The 14847-nt window shown below is 34.9% G+C and overlaps 1 protein-coding gene across 1 annotated transcript in view; it reads right to left on the reverse strand.

Moving 5' to 3' along the window:
* Positions 1-1216: 1216 nt before the first annotated feature.
* Positions 1217-14847, reverse strand: part of LOC145684024 (sialate O-acetylesterase-like) — a 39513-nt gene continuing 25882 nt past the window's right edge. Inside the window, exons 8-13 of the mRNA XM_081755840.1 lie at positions 14678-14775; positions 12004-12131; positions 9915-10072; positions 8305-8404; positions 4950-5033; positions 1217-1538 (exon numbers count right to left, since the gene is read on the reverse strand). Of these exons, the coding sequence (XP_081611966.1) occupies positions 1338-1538; positions 4950-5033; positions 8305-8404; positions 9915-10072; positions 12004-12131; positions 14678-14775 (769 nt within the window). The 3' untranslated portion in view covers positions 1217-1337. The remainder of the gene's footprint in view (positions 1539-4949; positions 5034-8304; positions 8405-9914; positions 10073-12003; positions 12132-14677; positions 14776-14847) is intronic.

Below are 14847 nucleotides of genomic sequence, written 5' to 3' on the forward strand. Positions count from 1 at the left end.
CCCCATGTTTCCATTGCTTGCTTTGCTTATTTGCCTTGGAGTCATATTTTATCAGATCATATTTTCACTCGAATCTCTCTGCTAAAACCGAAAGTGATAGAAATTCACTACGACTTACAGTTTCAATATTAATTTTCATAGATAAAGAACAGTAAAAACTAGCAAGAAAATGGCTTTCTGAAGTGTCGTCAGCGTCTCAGGAACACATTCTGTCTCTAATCTTCTTGCAACTGAAAGTTACAGATCTACTACGACTATTTTCACTATTGAGTTCGCATAGTTTGGAAATCTACCATACTTTCACAATTTGATGATCGGGCTGGGTTGGCAACGTTTTTGTGAGAATGTCTCGATACTTTTGTGACTTTCTGTCAGGTAAAGATATCCACCTTCATAAACTGAAGGGTACATGAAAACATTACTTGTCAAAATTTATCTTGAAAGACTATTTACTACAAAACTCCAAACTTCCGACCACCAGGTAACTATAGAAGACCAAATATTTTAGTTTGGCGATAGACATCTTGGCTTTACTGTTTATCTTTTAAAAAATGCGATCAAACTCACAGATTAAGCTACTGGATTCAGACATAGAACTTCGTGTCTTATTATGCCGGTTAGGCTAAAGGAGACGGTGAGGATGAGGGATAAGGGAAATGGTGGAATGAAGTGGGAGGAAACGGGAGAGCCCCGAGAAAACCCACGAGCACGGTGTTTGTCCACCACAAAGTCCACATGCCGCGAGCTGGGATCGAACCAGGACTCCAAGCACCGAAGGTGTCAATACATATTCAAGTTTTATATTATAATCTGCGAAGCTTTAAATGGAAACTTAGCAGACTGTTGCTATATTTTAACCCGTACTGGTTTTCTATGGTAAATGAAATTATATAAATGGTAATTTTCTGGAAAAGACAACTTATCTAAGATATTCAATATTCTGGCGGAATGTACATTGTAATAATTTTTTAAGATGATTGGAAAAAGCACTGAAATTGTTTACGTACTTTAAAAACTTTAATTACATAAAGGCGGGGATTTATTTTCATAAGACAATAGACTCCTGAGTGAGTCACAGGTAATATTAGACCAATGTGGTTAATTTCTTTATTGCCAAAATTCACCTCATAATTTCAACATAATGTTGAAGATATCATCTGCAAAAATAGAAACTTTGGTTAAAATATGAGTGATATAGAAATATTAATATATAGGATTATGTTATTTTGAAACTACATTTATTAATAACATGCTTATATTACAATATGTTTTGTTTTACTTGTCACTTCCATAAAATCCTGGTTTCATCAATGTATTAAAATATAACATTCAGATATTTAGAGGTCCCAAACCCACACAGGCGCTGGTAAAGCATACTCATCATCAGCATAAATGGCACATTGTTTATAGTCACATGGAGTTTCTCTCCATTCATAAAACAGTCGGGTAGCATCGGGACAGGAAGAGATGTCCACGGTTACAGAGTTTGAAGTGGAAGACGTAGCATTAACTTCAGCGTACTGGTAGTTACAAAATACCTAGAAAAATGAAAAATGCAGCTATTTAAACAAGATTTAAAATACAAATCTATGGAAAGCTATTTTACAATGGAAGGAAGACTTATATGTATTTAAGTAACTAATAGATACAACATACTCGAGCAGATGTACTTGTCTACTTTTCTGGAATAAAGACAGTTTAAGACAAAGTTCCATTTTAGTTTACCTTACACCCTATATAATTCATACAAATTTCACATCTCCTTGTCTATTTCGTACCATATCTGCCTTTGGTGGACGTGATCCTGGGTTGATTTTAGTTCCCCGGATTATTTTTCATAATAATTTTAATCCATACTTTTTGAAAATTCCTACAGGATATATTTTAAAGGCAATTAGCTCTTCGGAAGTCGTTTTCGATTCTATCCGTGCAGAAGCGCGTCCTTAATTTGTGCATTATCAAGTTTCTATAATACTATTTCAGCACAAAAAAAAAAAAAAAAAAAAGAAAATAAAAAAGAACTACATGCAGTAAGGGCAAAGCAAATCAGTAGAATTTGACGCTCGTATCTTGGTTAGCACATCTGGTCCTCCTCGGAGTTGATTTCGTTTTTCATCGTTTTTCTTTTCGTATCCGAAGTTCGCACCTTCTTTCACCCCTCTTGTCCTCGGGACACAAGATGAACATCACAATTCCAATATTATCTTGATATTAATATTAAACCCCTTCATGAACAAACCAAACCCAGTGTTGTTTAACTTACGTATCTTCTCGAGAACTGGTAGACAAGCGCGTTGGGCAGATTGGTTTCAAAATGGAACTTGTAATTTTAATTAGAAAGGATGGTTATTTAAAACAGAAATATACACATTAGAAGTTGTTTGAGTTTTTTAAGAATTAAATACGCTCAATTTATATGATGAGTATGATTCACGGCACTGCACCAGCTCCAGATCTCTTGAAGAATACTTCAGTTATATACCGGCAAACCAGTAATTCCTTATACTTTCCCCAGACAAATTAAAAAAAAAAGTATCAAGAACAATGAGAAAGGAAGTCAATCCCAAAATTTAGTTCCAGGAAATAGCATTTGAAGATAAATTAGTGAAGAATAGGAATAACCAACATATTAATTTGGAAATACCGGAAATTAAATTTGTAGTATCGAGAGAAATGCATCCGATCAGTTGTACATTTGCTGAATATATAGCTGAAGGACGAGAAAACATTAACATGATTATTGCATGGGAATACATTGATGTTACTGTCCCGTTTATGCTTCTTACAATCAATAATGAAGGACAGTGAGCCGTTTTTATGTGTTGGCAGTGTTTGTTATACGTTAATGTGTGAAGATGGATGAAATATGCCTCCTCGGCAGTTGCAACACCAATAGTAACAGCCTTTGAACTTGGGAGAGGTATGTCATATCGAGATTACGCATTATTCTTTTTCCATCTTGGTGCCAGAGTTTGATGGATTACAAGAATAGTGATGTGAATGTAGAATCTGTGGGCTGAGGAAGGAGAAATATGACGACATTATGTATTCCTCCTCATAATCCTCAGAGAACAGACACATTGTGTGCATGGTTATTGCAGACCTATAGCCACATTACGAATGCACGTACAAAGCTTCAAGAGTGCTGATTAATAACCAATGTCCACATTTACATTCGGCGTCGTCTGGACTGTTGGAAAATTTTCTATAGAGCACACATTGCTGCACTCCATTTGGTTGCATGCCATATTATTCTGCAACTGAAATGATGTCAAGAACAAGGAACTAGTGTCAAGTGTTCACGGCAATTTCAGTCACATTAATCACCTATTACGATGGATCTTCCTCGTGTCTGTAGCAACATGATGGTCGTTTCCTAATCTGATGAAATCACGGTGACGGACCGGGTGAACAACTGGCCCGACTCCGGTTGTAGTTGTAGTCTAGTTGTAGCTATTTCAACTCATGTCTACTACACATTAATGGGTGATTGATTACCACCGTTACATCGCTGAAATATTGAAGACCCACTTGTGTTCTTGTATGGGCTAATTTCCAACAAAGTAATACGCGTTCATAATGGACACAACATTACACTGATATTTTGGATTACACTTTCATCCGATATCTGGTGTGAACATTATCTGATTCGCGGTCGCATAAATGCTTTTGTACGGACGCACCGAGTTAGAGGAAATGTCATTTCGTAATTATGTTTAAACCCACAAGGATATAGTGCTGTAGCAGCTGTTAACTTCTACCATGGTTTTACGTGTCACTTATCTGTTTAATGTTTCTTAGGTTTTGAGGTATCGTGGTATATCATAATATGAGTAAACCATTTCTGAGTGCACCGTTAAGATATTTGTCTACTAAGTTTTACATTGTAATTTGTCCTTCCTACCGCTGAAATTTTAATAACCAACAGTGCATTATATTTGCTTCCTAAACATAAAATAATGGTTGTGTTAATTCAACTCAATGGCTCTGTGTTCCTTGAGGTATGTTAAAATTTGACACATGCCTCGTGCTACTTCATCGGATTTTAAGTCCTAGAATAGTAAAGCTTAAATAAACTAACATGGTGACAGGAAAGACGGAGTCGTTTTAGTAACTCATCATTGTTGTTTTGTGTACACTCGCCAAGCATCTACGTTTACAAAAACATTATTTTCTATAAACGGACATGACTCTTATTAGGGATCATAAAATGTCGCAGGAATAGTTTATAGGTGAGTACGAGACAAAATATAGACGAGGAATAAGAGGAACATAAGGGACTTTGATGTTGCAACTTGGCAACCGCACCTCTTGAATGAAAAAAAAGCATCGAGAAATGACCAGCAAAACGTAATAAAATGCAGTATTAAATTTTCTTCTCTCAGTCCCACTTCAAAATGTCTTTACGGGTTGAAATACACCGGAAACAAAGGTAGGATCATCGAAAACAGATGACAGCGATTCTGCTAATGTAAATTCCAAGGATGTTATAAATAGAGGATCTGCTCATATGTATCTTCATCCTATTAAATCGATGAAGCCAAAAAGCAACCGAGCATTGGCACGTCTGATTGGCTACTCTCGTTTCTACCATCCTCTGATTGGCTACTTTCGTTTCCGCCATGATCATTGACTCAAAACATTGCGATCTTATGGGGGGAGTGAGCAGAGTAGGGGTGGCGAAACTGTGACGTATGGCTTCAAGATTTTGTTGTAATGGCAGATCCTCTATTCTATAAGATCCTTGGTAAATTCTGTCACAATATCATATGCTCACAAAAACATTTTGGTGAAACATTGCAGAAACTATAGTAATTAACACGTTAAAGTGCTAATCATTCTAACATAACTGGCCTCTGTTAATTGAGTTGTTTTAACACTATCATTTCTTCTTTGTGTATTGCGTGCACTCTTACCCTACAATATAATGTAATTATTATTTTACTTACCATCCAGCCATTATTGCTTAGTACATTAATATTGGAGTCATATGTGAGAACAATTGAATTTCCTTGTCTTTCAAAGTTTGTTACCTGTAAAAAGAGGAAAGATACATTAGTTAACTATACTGATAATCTGGGAAGAGTAAAACATGCAATTAGCACCCCAGAACAAAGATAGTACGTCTATTTCCATTCTTTGAGATAAACTATACTTTCTTTTCATGGCATTCTGGAAATGTAAATAGAAAATCAATTTCCCAGCAACCGACAATGTAAAATTTTATATTGTTATGCATACTTCAATTTATTACTATCAACAATATGCTTAGTTAATCTTTTTTGTTATCACAGGAACCGGTATATCCAAAAGTTTCTTGAGCTTGTATCTTCGCTTGGATCTAACAACAAAACGCATATTTGAACGCACAATGCTAGAGTTGTACAAAATTCGGCGTCGCTGCTTGTTATATAAGGTATGAGGAGAGGAGCAGCCCCGTATCCAGGGGGGTTTTGTGGGGGGGCTATATTTTTGCGGGCGCCCCTAAAATTTTCACGGTAGGCTTGCCAATGAACTATAATATGGTGATGAACTATAATATTTTTGGGTCGCCCCCCCAACTTCAGTCGGGCCCCCCTACATTTTTTGGGCTGGCTACCGGCCTAGAGAGGAGGGCAGGTTAACTGGCCATGCATTCATAATTTTAATTTCTACAGTTTGCTGGAAACATCTAAATTGCTAATATCTCTGTATACAGGATTTACAGAATATAGTTCAATAGTTGGAGAAAATTCTGCACATGATAAAGAAAAATGTCGATGTGACACATAGTGAAATTCCACATGACTGAGTTGCAAGCTATCGCAAATGCTGGAAAATAACATGTGATATTGAGAGGTAAACGTGAGGGGGAACGCGAGGGAACGTCGTTACCCCACTTCCAAAATATCTATGGCGTCCATCCTCTTCCTAAACATTTACAATGGGCAAAGATAGGCACGGGAGACGGCGTGACGTCTTGCGTTCCCCTAGCTTTTTAGATCCACTTTTACCCCTGGTGATATTGCATTGCGGACAAACGAGAGCTGCAAGAAGAAGCGATCCCAAACATATGAGTAAATTGTATCAAAAGCAGCACAAGGATAGGGTCACGGGACAAGGAGTTTTACAAAGAGAGGTTTCGGAGTCTGTATGTACTGACATTGACAAATTGACATTCAAGAAGTGGACAAAAGAGCCAATAAAAGGCGAATTATGCATGTGCAGCACATGATGACCGGACATGAAAGTTGTGGTACTAAAGAAGACAAAGACCAATTGCTCCCCACACGAAAGTTGTGGCTTCATTTGAAAAGATAGTTTTCTGAAGGATATTATAAATCCCAGCAGAATGTGATCTTTAACAAGACGCAGTCTTGCTTGTCCGACGAGAGTCGCCGATGCCATTGGACGGTAGCTAAGCATCTACAAGACAAAGCTGGTCTATCTAAAGTGACTAATTTCGCCCTTTGCATTGTCATAGCATATGATACTTTAGTACATACTGGAATACTGGTCAAATCATTCAGTAAGCCATGTATTCGAATTATACGGCTTGCTTGTTCACTGAACTGGTCGAATTGCTATTGTTTTCGAGTGTCTAAAATTTTTTCAAGATACAATTGAGATTTATTTTAATTTCCTTCATTTACTAATGTGTGAAATATTTAATATTATTTTATTATAACACGTAAGGATGACCATGGAGAATTATACTTTTTATTCAAATACATATCACGATTCAATTTTCTTAGCTGGTCATGAAACAGGGGAAATAGTGGAAGTTGATGTCTTAAAGTCAGAATTCTTAAATGACGTTTCTGTTCCATATCAAATCTGAAATGAATTTGTTGTTGATAAATCTCCCTTTTCTTGAGAGTAACTGCTGAGTCCGACGTTACCTTTTATATGCTCAATTTACTCTATTACTATATTATTGGACTTACTCAATGAAAAAAGTATCTTCATTTTACCTTCCGAACCATTTTCTATAGATAGAATTTTACTCTAAATAAACTTTCAAAACACATTTTTTAATTTGAACTAAAGTATACTGTAGATCAAATTGATTACACTAGAAAATACCATAACTTTCAATATTATTGCACTGGTGGGATTGAAATGTCCGTTTTAGTTTTGGTTGTAAACCATCATCTGTAACGCAACCAATGGATGGACTGAAGTAACGTGTGCCATACCATAAATTCTATGAACATTAAGAAAATAAGCTGGAGTACAGCCAGTCAAACCGCAGTGTGTCGTTCAACAAAGCTATGTGAAAATGCAACTTGGAGATTACACGATTGGGAGGAAATTTCAGTTACGAACACATACTGAAATATTCTGTACATCTAGGTGCGAAAAACATCAACAGTACGTTTGGGTCAGGAGTGATGAATGAACGCACGATACGCCGTTTGTTCGGAAAATTTCAAGCCACCGACATAATATTGAAAAATAAGCTTCTTGGCCACTACCTACCAACATTTTTGATGATACCGTGGAAGCGATCCCTCGGATAGTAGTGTTCATGCAATTGGAGACAAATTACGCATACATCATCCCACTGTCCTTTGGTGCCTCCATGCAACCGGTAAGGTGGAAAAATTGGATCTTATAGGTCTCACATGACTAGCTAATTGGCAACAAGGATCTCTGTCTGGAGGTATACAGTTCGAATGTCCGAAATAATCGGAAAGCTTTCCATTGGTTTGTCACTTCTGATGAAAAATGAATCTACTACGGCAGCAAGCAGCGATTAGAATTATGGTTGTTTCATGATATATTTCTTAAGAGTTTCTGAAACCATCTTTCTAATTGCAAAATGAGGTGTTGCTGATATAGTGAGAAAAAGTCATTGTAGGTCGTTACAATGCTGAAATCAATGAAATACACCACGAATTTGTCCGCAAGCATTGAAAAATGGTTAACACACATATTATCGACACATTACACGGAAATATATATAATGAAATAATGATGGTCCTTAGTTCCAGTTCGAAAACGATTTTTTACCCACTGTACTTCCTTGACGTCTCTGCCGCCTACGCGATCGCTTTTTGGCAGGAAAGAAATTCTCTCGCGGTGCAATATGTATTGAAGAACTTCTTGGGATCGCAGATTTCTATCGTCATGTAATCCAATCATTGGCTTTGCAATGAAAAATGTATGTGACTGCAAACAGAGGCTATGACTAACTAGGTATTGTATTTTCCATCTTTTGACCTTTGAAAGTGATATATGTCTTCTGGCATTAGAATCGCAGCTACCCAATACTACTAATTATACTGCTATTACTACTGCTAATAATAAAGTTTATTTTACCTGTGGACCATGTGTTGGGTAGTTGTTTTCTCCATAGACAAGATTAAATGCCGCCCAGCTAAGACGATCTGCAATGGTCTGTTTATCACGAGGGTGAATACTAGAAAGAGAGCAAAATAATTTAAGATAATAGAAGTAATTGAAAGATAAGTAATCGATAAACGTACACAATTTAGCTACAACACTAAAATAGTTTTAGGTCTGCAACCTTATTCTTTTAAGACGTCTAGTTTCTCACTCCAAATTAATTCTGCTCAAATTCAACCTCACGTTTTTCATAAAGCTGACTTTACGGAAAAATAATATGAAGACAAACAACTTTTATCAATCGTATAGTAACAAATAAATTTACTGAAAATTGTTTGGTATCGGGAATAGCACATTCATGAACTCACCTTTAATAAAATTAATTTCTTAGATATAGAGACTAAGTAAGAATCAGATAAAAGTGATGGGAAAATATATGAACTTGATTACTTGAGAAAATAATCTTCTTGAACTATGATGCTAAATACTTGTCAAAAATGACGCAGAGTCTAACTTAATTGTTTCTGAAGTCAAGATGTTTAGTCAGTGTCTCACATAGATGTTTCTGAAGTCAAAATTATTTAATTAGGCTCACTTAATTGTTTCCGGAGTCAGTATATTTAATTAGATTCTTACATAGTTACTTCTGGAGCCACGATATGAAATTTACAAGTGAGAGAGAATTTTAAGGAACATACCTTCTAACTCCCCTAACTTCTTGCAGGCCTGAGCTGAACTTAATTCTTTAACAATAACACATATTTTGGAGAATTATACAAGGATGGGTAAACTGAAATCTATTTTCAATACTTCATTTACAAATGGCGCATCATAAGTATTAACTACAATGTATTCTCACTTTATGATGTTTGAAGCTTGTTACTGAATAACACTAAATGTCATGTTCATATTTGGCAAACTTTATGGAAATAAAAAATATATCTCGTTCAGTTTTACCAAAACATTTAACACTTTTTTCCATCATATTCTACTTTTCTTCTCTTTAATGGATAATGATTGCTTTGAAAAAATTATGAAAAAATTATGAAGGCATGTCTTCTGCTACCATTGGTAAGCATGGTTTTGCCATAGAACATAACAAGATATTTTATTTGTCCCATAACACACTAAGAGAGCTAATATTCTTTAAGTTTGAATTTATGTTATTAGTTTGTATCAAAGAGTTGAGAGAGATGGTGATTTTAGTTTTCTTTCCCAGATCTAATATGTACTTCTAACTTGTTCCAAAATAAAGAGCTTTCCTGAAAAGTGTTTATTCTTGGATTAGTCAGAGCAAAGAAATGTGGTTTCTTTTCCCATTGAAACTCAATGGACATTTTAATAGTAAACGTCACGAGCATTACAATTGCATTAGAAATACTATATAATAAAAAAAGATTTGCCCTGACTTAAGAAATATCTTTATGTAAAAATCAAATAATCTTTCAAATGGTTTATCTGTGATCTCATAACGGAGTACACAGATACTATTTTATTTTAATTAGAAATTTTAAAAATTCGAAAAGAAGGCAACTGACAATTTGAATATGGCAATCCATCCTTGTGTCAATAGGAATACTTACGGTCCATTAGGTGAGTTATCGTCTGGAAGATCAAAAGCTGCAGCCATGAAGGTATCAGGCATACGCTCGTTGGGAACATATCCATACTCAGCTGTTTGATACCAACGGACATAGGACCAACTGTCCCAGTTAGGTGGATCACGTAAGTAAGGAGCCAACTGAAAGAGTTAATAATAAATACTCTAGAATGAAACAGAATAGACGTATAAGGTATACAGCAGGAGAGAAAGCCAAATCTAGTTTTTGTATCAATATATGTATATATATACTTCATTGTTACGTTTATAAGTTTTTTCTTAAAATTAATGCACTGCTGGACCTATCCAGTTACATGATTATTTTATATTTCGTGATATCTGGACCACTGATCATTGGGTTCAACATCAGTAAGTTTTAACACATCGTTATTACTTGAACTATAATATTAATAAATTCGCCCTTATTGCCAGCTCGTGGTACTGGAGGTAAGACCCCCATTATCCAATGTGGACGTAAGATTAAAGAAAAGAGCTAAAAGATTCGGATATCCACAAATAACAATCCAACTAAATATGGGTTAAAATATAAACTGTGTAAACTAAAAGCTAATTGCTATCTAAATCTGTTCACAAAGAACGTGGCTGCTCATTATCAACTGGAAAACTAAATTAGTAATTGAAAAAAGCTAGAAACATACCATATGTTAATCATTTTTAAATAGAAATGAAATAAAATCTTTCAGTTGAATGCCCCACGATTACACCCTTTAGGCTAAGGGAGACAGTGATTAATTCTAGTGAATGATAGTGGAAGAATTAGTGAAATTAAAATGTAGGAGAAACGAGAGCACTCCGTGAAACCCCACGAACACGGTGTTGTCCACCACAAATATTTGGCTCGTGATCGAACCTGTGCCCCACGCACGAGAGGTAAGCGCTCTACCATTGATGCACTGATGCACTGATGCACTGATGTATAAGCCAATCAGTTGAAGTCTGAAACTAAAGAAATCATTAAAATTGACGCATAGTGATCGTTCTTCATTTGTTTTGTTTTTCTTAATTTTACACACTAGTTAGGAATCAAAACACTGCCCATTGTAATATTTCATAAACTTGTAGAAAGTCAATATCTACCACTTTGTCAAGCTTGATTCAGATTGGATAAGTTCAAATAAAGCACAAGATTAAAAAAAAAAAAGATGTGTACCGTGCCCTTCGTATTACGGACACTCGAAAGTTTCCCTACAACTAATATATGTAGCTACTGTGCTTCAAGTCCGTGTGCTCATTTTTATTTGAAGGTTTCCCTTCCTGTAGTTTCAAAAAAAAAAAAAAAAAAAAAAAAAAGTCATACTGTAGTACGAGGTCTATCAGTTTTAAGGTGGATCACCACCCGGAAGTCAGCACATATTTTAGCTCGCTCCCTTAACTACTATGCAATGAAACGTTACCTATTATAAATATTGTACTATAAGTTAGAGTTATGTTTCAGCTACAACACAAGACACTGATACATTTGGTGGTGTATTGTGATGTCGAAAAAGGTAACAAATAAAAGAAAATATTTGATTCGTTTTACAATGAGCACACAAGATGGCACTTGCTGTTAGATCTTACTAGAACTGCTCAGTTTTACGAAATGTTTATTTGTATGTGTAAAGTATTTTGAAATAACGATCTTATTACGAAATAGATATATTGTTTGACCGATTTTCGTGTTATGTTTCACATTTTATTTGAATATTAATCTATATTTAAGGAAATAGATTTTCAGAAGAAACTTGCACAGAGCGCCAAAAGCCGTCGTTGCCAAATTTGTACGTTTACTGTGGTAGTCACAATAAGAAAAGTTCATGATTCTAACGTTGCAGTTCGAGAAGTGGAACTTAGCTCTGAATTGCGGTAAAGATCGAAAGCTAATTTCTCCAGTACATATCCAAGCAGAATTCCATGATTACTTCCTTTATTATCTGGCATCAATAAACACTCTACATTATCTGGCAACGTCGCACTATTCAAGCAGTGTTTAGCATGGCATGAGAACTCCTAGTTATCCACCTGAAGCACATAACTCTTGTAAACGATTTAAACAATTATTAAATCCATACCTGAACAAATCCAAATGGGAATGTAGGCTCATCTCCCTGATCAGCAGCGTGGAATAAGCTTCTCCATGAGTTAATCATGGTTGGGAACATGCAAGTATAATTGTGTGGTAGGCCAACATTAGATTCACCTAAAAAGAAAAATATTATTAATTGATCTTTTAAGAACTTCTAGTTTGTTATTTGTGTAATTTAATAATAATGTAATTTACGTTTTGATGTTAAAAGAAATGGAATAGTTTACTGATAACATAAAGTGGAGAATAAATGCTGGAAAACTGTTTAACAACAAAGCTGAAACGTTTAGAATAAATACTTTTGAATATACTTCTTAAGAATATAGGTGGTACCCAACTGAGATTATATATTTTGTACAAGCTACTTGAGGCCACCAGTATTTAAAAATGGATTGATTTCCTAATTTAATACCTTTCATCCTTAATCGTGGAACCTAGTAGTTCACAAGTGGCAGGGAAAGCAAATTTGGAAACATGAATTTTATTTATTTATTTTGTTGCTTGTTATTTGCTCACTTGTGAAATAAACTCTCCGCAATGTTACAGTAGAGCATATAGAAATTCTGACAGGAAAAAAATTAGAGTTAAATGTTTGGGGTTCGATAACTCCAACTGTGTACAATAAAACGCCGTAACGAACGCCAGTATAATGAAATGTTCAGAATTCCGAAGTTGTTTTGAGCCCTTTCCCTTTTCCCTTTTCAATATTCCATTTTAACCATCTTTCAGTGTAACGAATGAAAATTTCGACTTCTTATTTTTATTTTTACAAAATAGGTTTGAAATTAATCCTGTGTTAGAATATTCTTATTACGTTATATTATTATTTAGATGATGTGATAAACCGTTTTTCACACATGCACGCGATCAGTTGAACAGAATCTTGATTTGAAAGTAACCAATGAGCGTTATTCCGTTAAGTAAGCTTTTCGCATCCTTCTAATCGGCAGAGGTTGGCTCTTGTGCAAGCAACGAACGTGGTATTAGTCTTCAAGCTTTTTTTTCTATCACGAAGAGATGTGGCAGAATTTGTGTGTTAGATTCATGTATGTGATTGAAGACTTTTGAACTCTTTTTCGAGGCTGGGAGTGTATGGAAGCAAATTATAGAATATTTGCAAAAATAAAAGTCTAGAATTTATACAACGTAAAAAATTGATATGCTAAAAGATTAAAGAAACACTTGAACATTATGCTACTTGGTGTAATTCTAACCTAATGTTCCTTTTCTCTAACAAATTTTGTGCTTTTTTCACTATAAATTAATGCTGAAATAATATAGAGCCTGTAGTTGACATAACAACAGATGAGTTTTTCAGACTTCATTTATTTAAGTATAACAAAATTTCACTATTACAAATTAATTTTGGAAATTCCCAAATTTTCGTTATACAGATGTTGCTAAATAGATCATTCGGCAACGCTTTGAATTGATGCTCTCGGACGAACAACGGAACAAATGCCACTGAGTAAATTGTACAGAAGTGGTAATTTAAAAGTCTTCACCCACTTAGGTAGACAAGAGAGGCAATTTAAACGAATTCAGCTCATTTCTCATCCAACTAGGACAGAGTTTCTCAAAGTGTGTTCCACGTAACCTAGGGGTATCATATAAACCGACCTCGAAGAAGCGAATAAAAAATTCGCAAGTCTCTATCTTATCTAAAAGTTGGTTTGAATTTTAGTTCCTTCGGAATTTGTTTTTGGAAGTTTGCACCGGAATATATATATATATATATATATATATATATATATATATATATATATATATATATATATATATATATATATATATATATATATATATATATATATATATTAATGTTTAAAAAATTCGAAAATGACAAAAGCTCTTTTCCGACACTTCTTTCGTACTGTAACAAAAAATTTTCCGAAATTCGAAAAAAACCAAGTTCTCTGAAAGGGCTTTCCCATCCTTTTTGACTGGGAAATTTCAGCTTTTTGGACTTTTATCGATATACAAACCAATATCAACGAAGCGAATATAAAAACGGAAGCCTCTATCTCATGTAGAAGTGGGTTAGAATTTACATAAGCCACTTAGTATTATAGTCAAAAGATTGGCATTACTATTATAAATTGTAGAATACTTTAATACTATTTCCGCCATTTTATTTTGGACGTGAAAAGGTTCCATGAATGAAAAAGTTTGTTTGAGAAACACTGACCTAGGGCAACAGAAGAGGCAATTTTAAAAGCTTCCTCTTATTTTGCATCCACTTAGTACAACAGAAGAGGTAATTTTAAAGGATTTCGTTCATTTTTCACCCACCTAGGATGATCTGTGGATGTGTCCTGTTGTTTCACTCAACCTTGCACAAACGGAAAGTTACAGGAAAACTTAGGTTGTGTGAAGGCTTTTAATTTTTGTTGATTAATGTTTATCATCCTTCCGAACACCCAGGCCACATGAGACATTTACCTACAGGTTAACACGGGAAACGAACAACACAAAAAGGTTACCTGTAACCATATAACCTCGATTAGTTCAGTTTGTGTCGAGGTTTTAAGAAACGATATATACAATTTCTTCATTAACAAACTTCTTCAATGTCAGTATTTTTTATTCTGTTCAGTCACACCGGAACTTCACATTTGCTCTCGAAAAAGGTCGTGGTATATTGAATACTATTTCCTTACCTTGGTACCATATGGCTCCTCGAAGAGTCATATTAAGGATTGGATAAATCATTGAGTTCCAGAGAGCAGATGGACTGTTCTGATCAAATCGAGGTGCTCTGAAAATATCAAAAGCACTTAAGTTTAAGAGTACTCTCCTGCTTGATAGTCACATTAGTATTAAGACTACG

The sequence above is a fragment of the Thermobia domestica genome, chromosome 4 (assembly GCF_964235325.1).
Source record: "Thermobia domestica chromosome 4, izTheDome1.hap1.1, whole genome shotgun sequence".
Lineage (NCBI taxonomy): Eukaryota > Metazoa > Arthropoda > Insecta > Zygentoma > Lepismatidae > Thermobia > Thermobia domestica.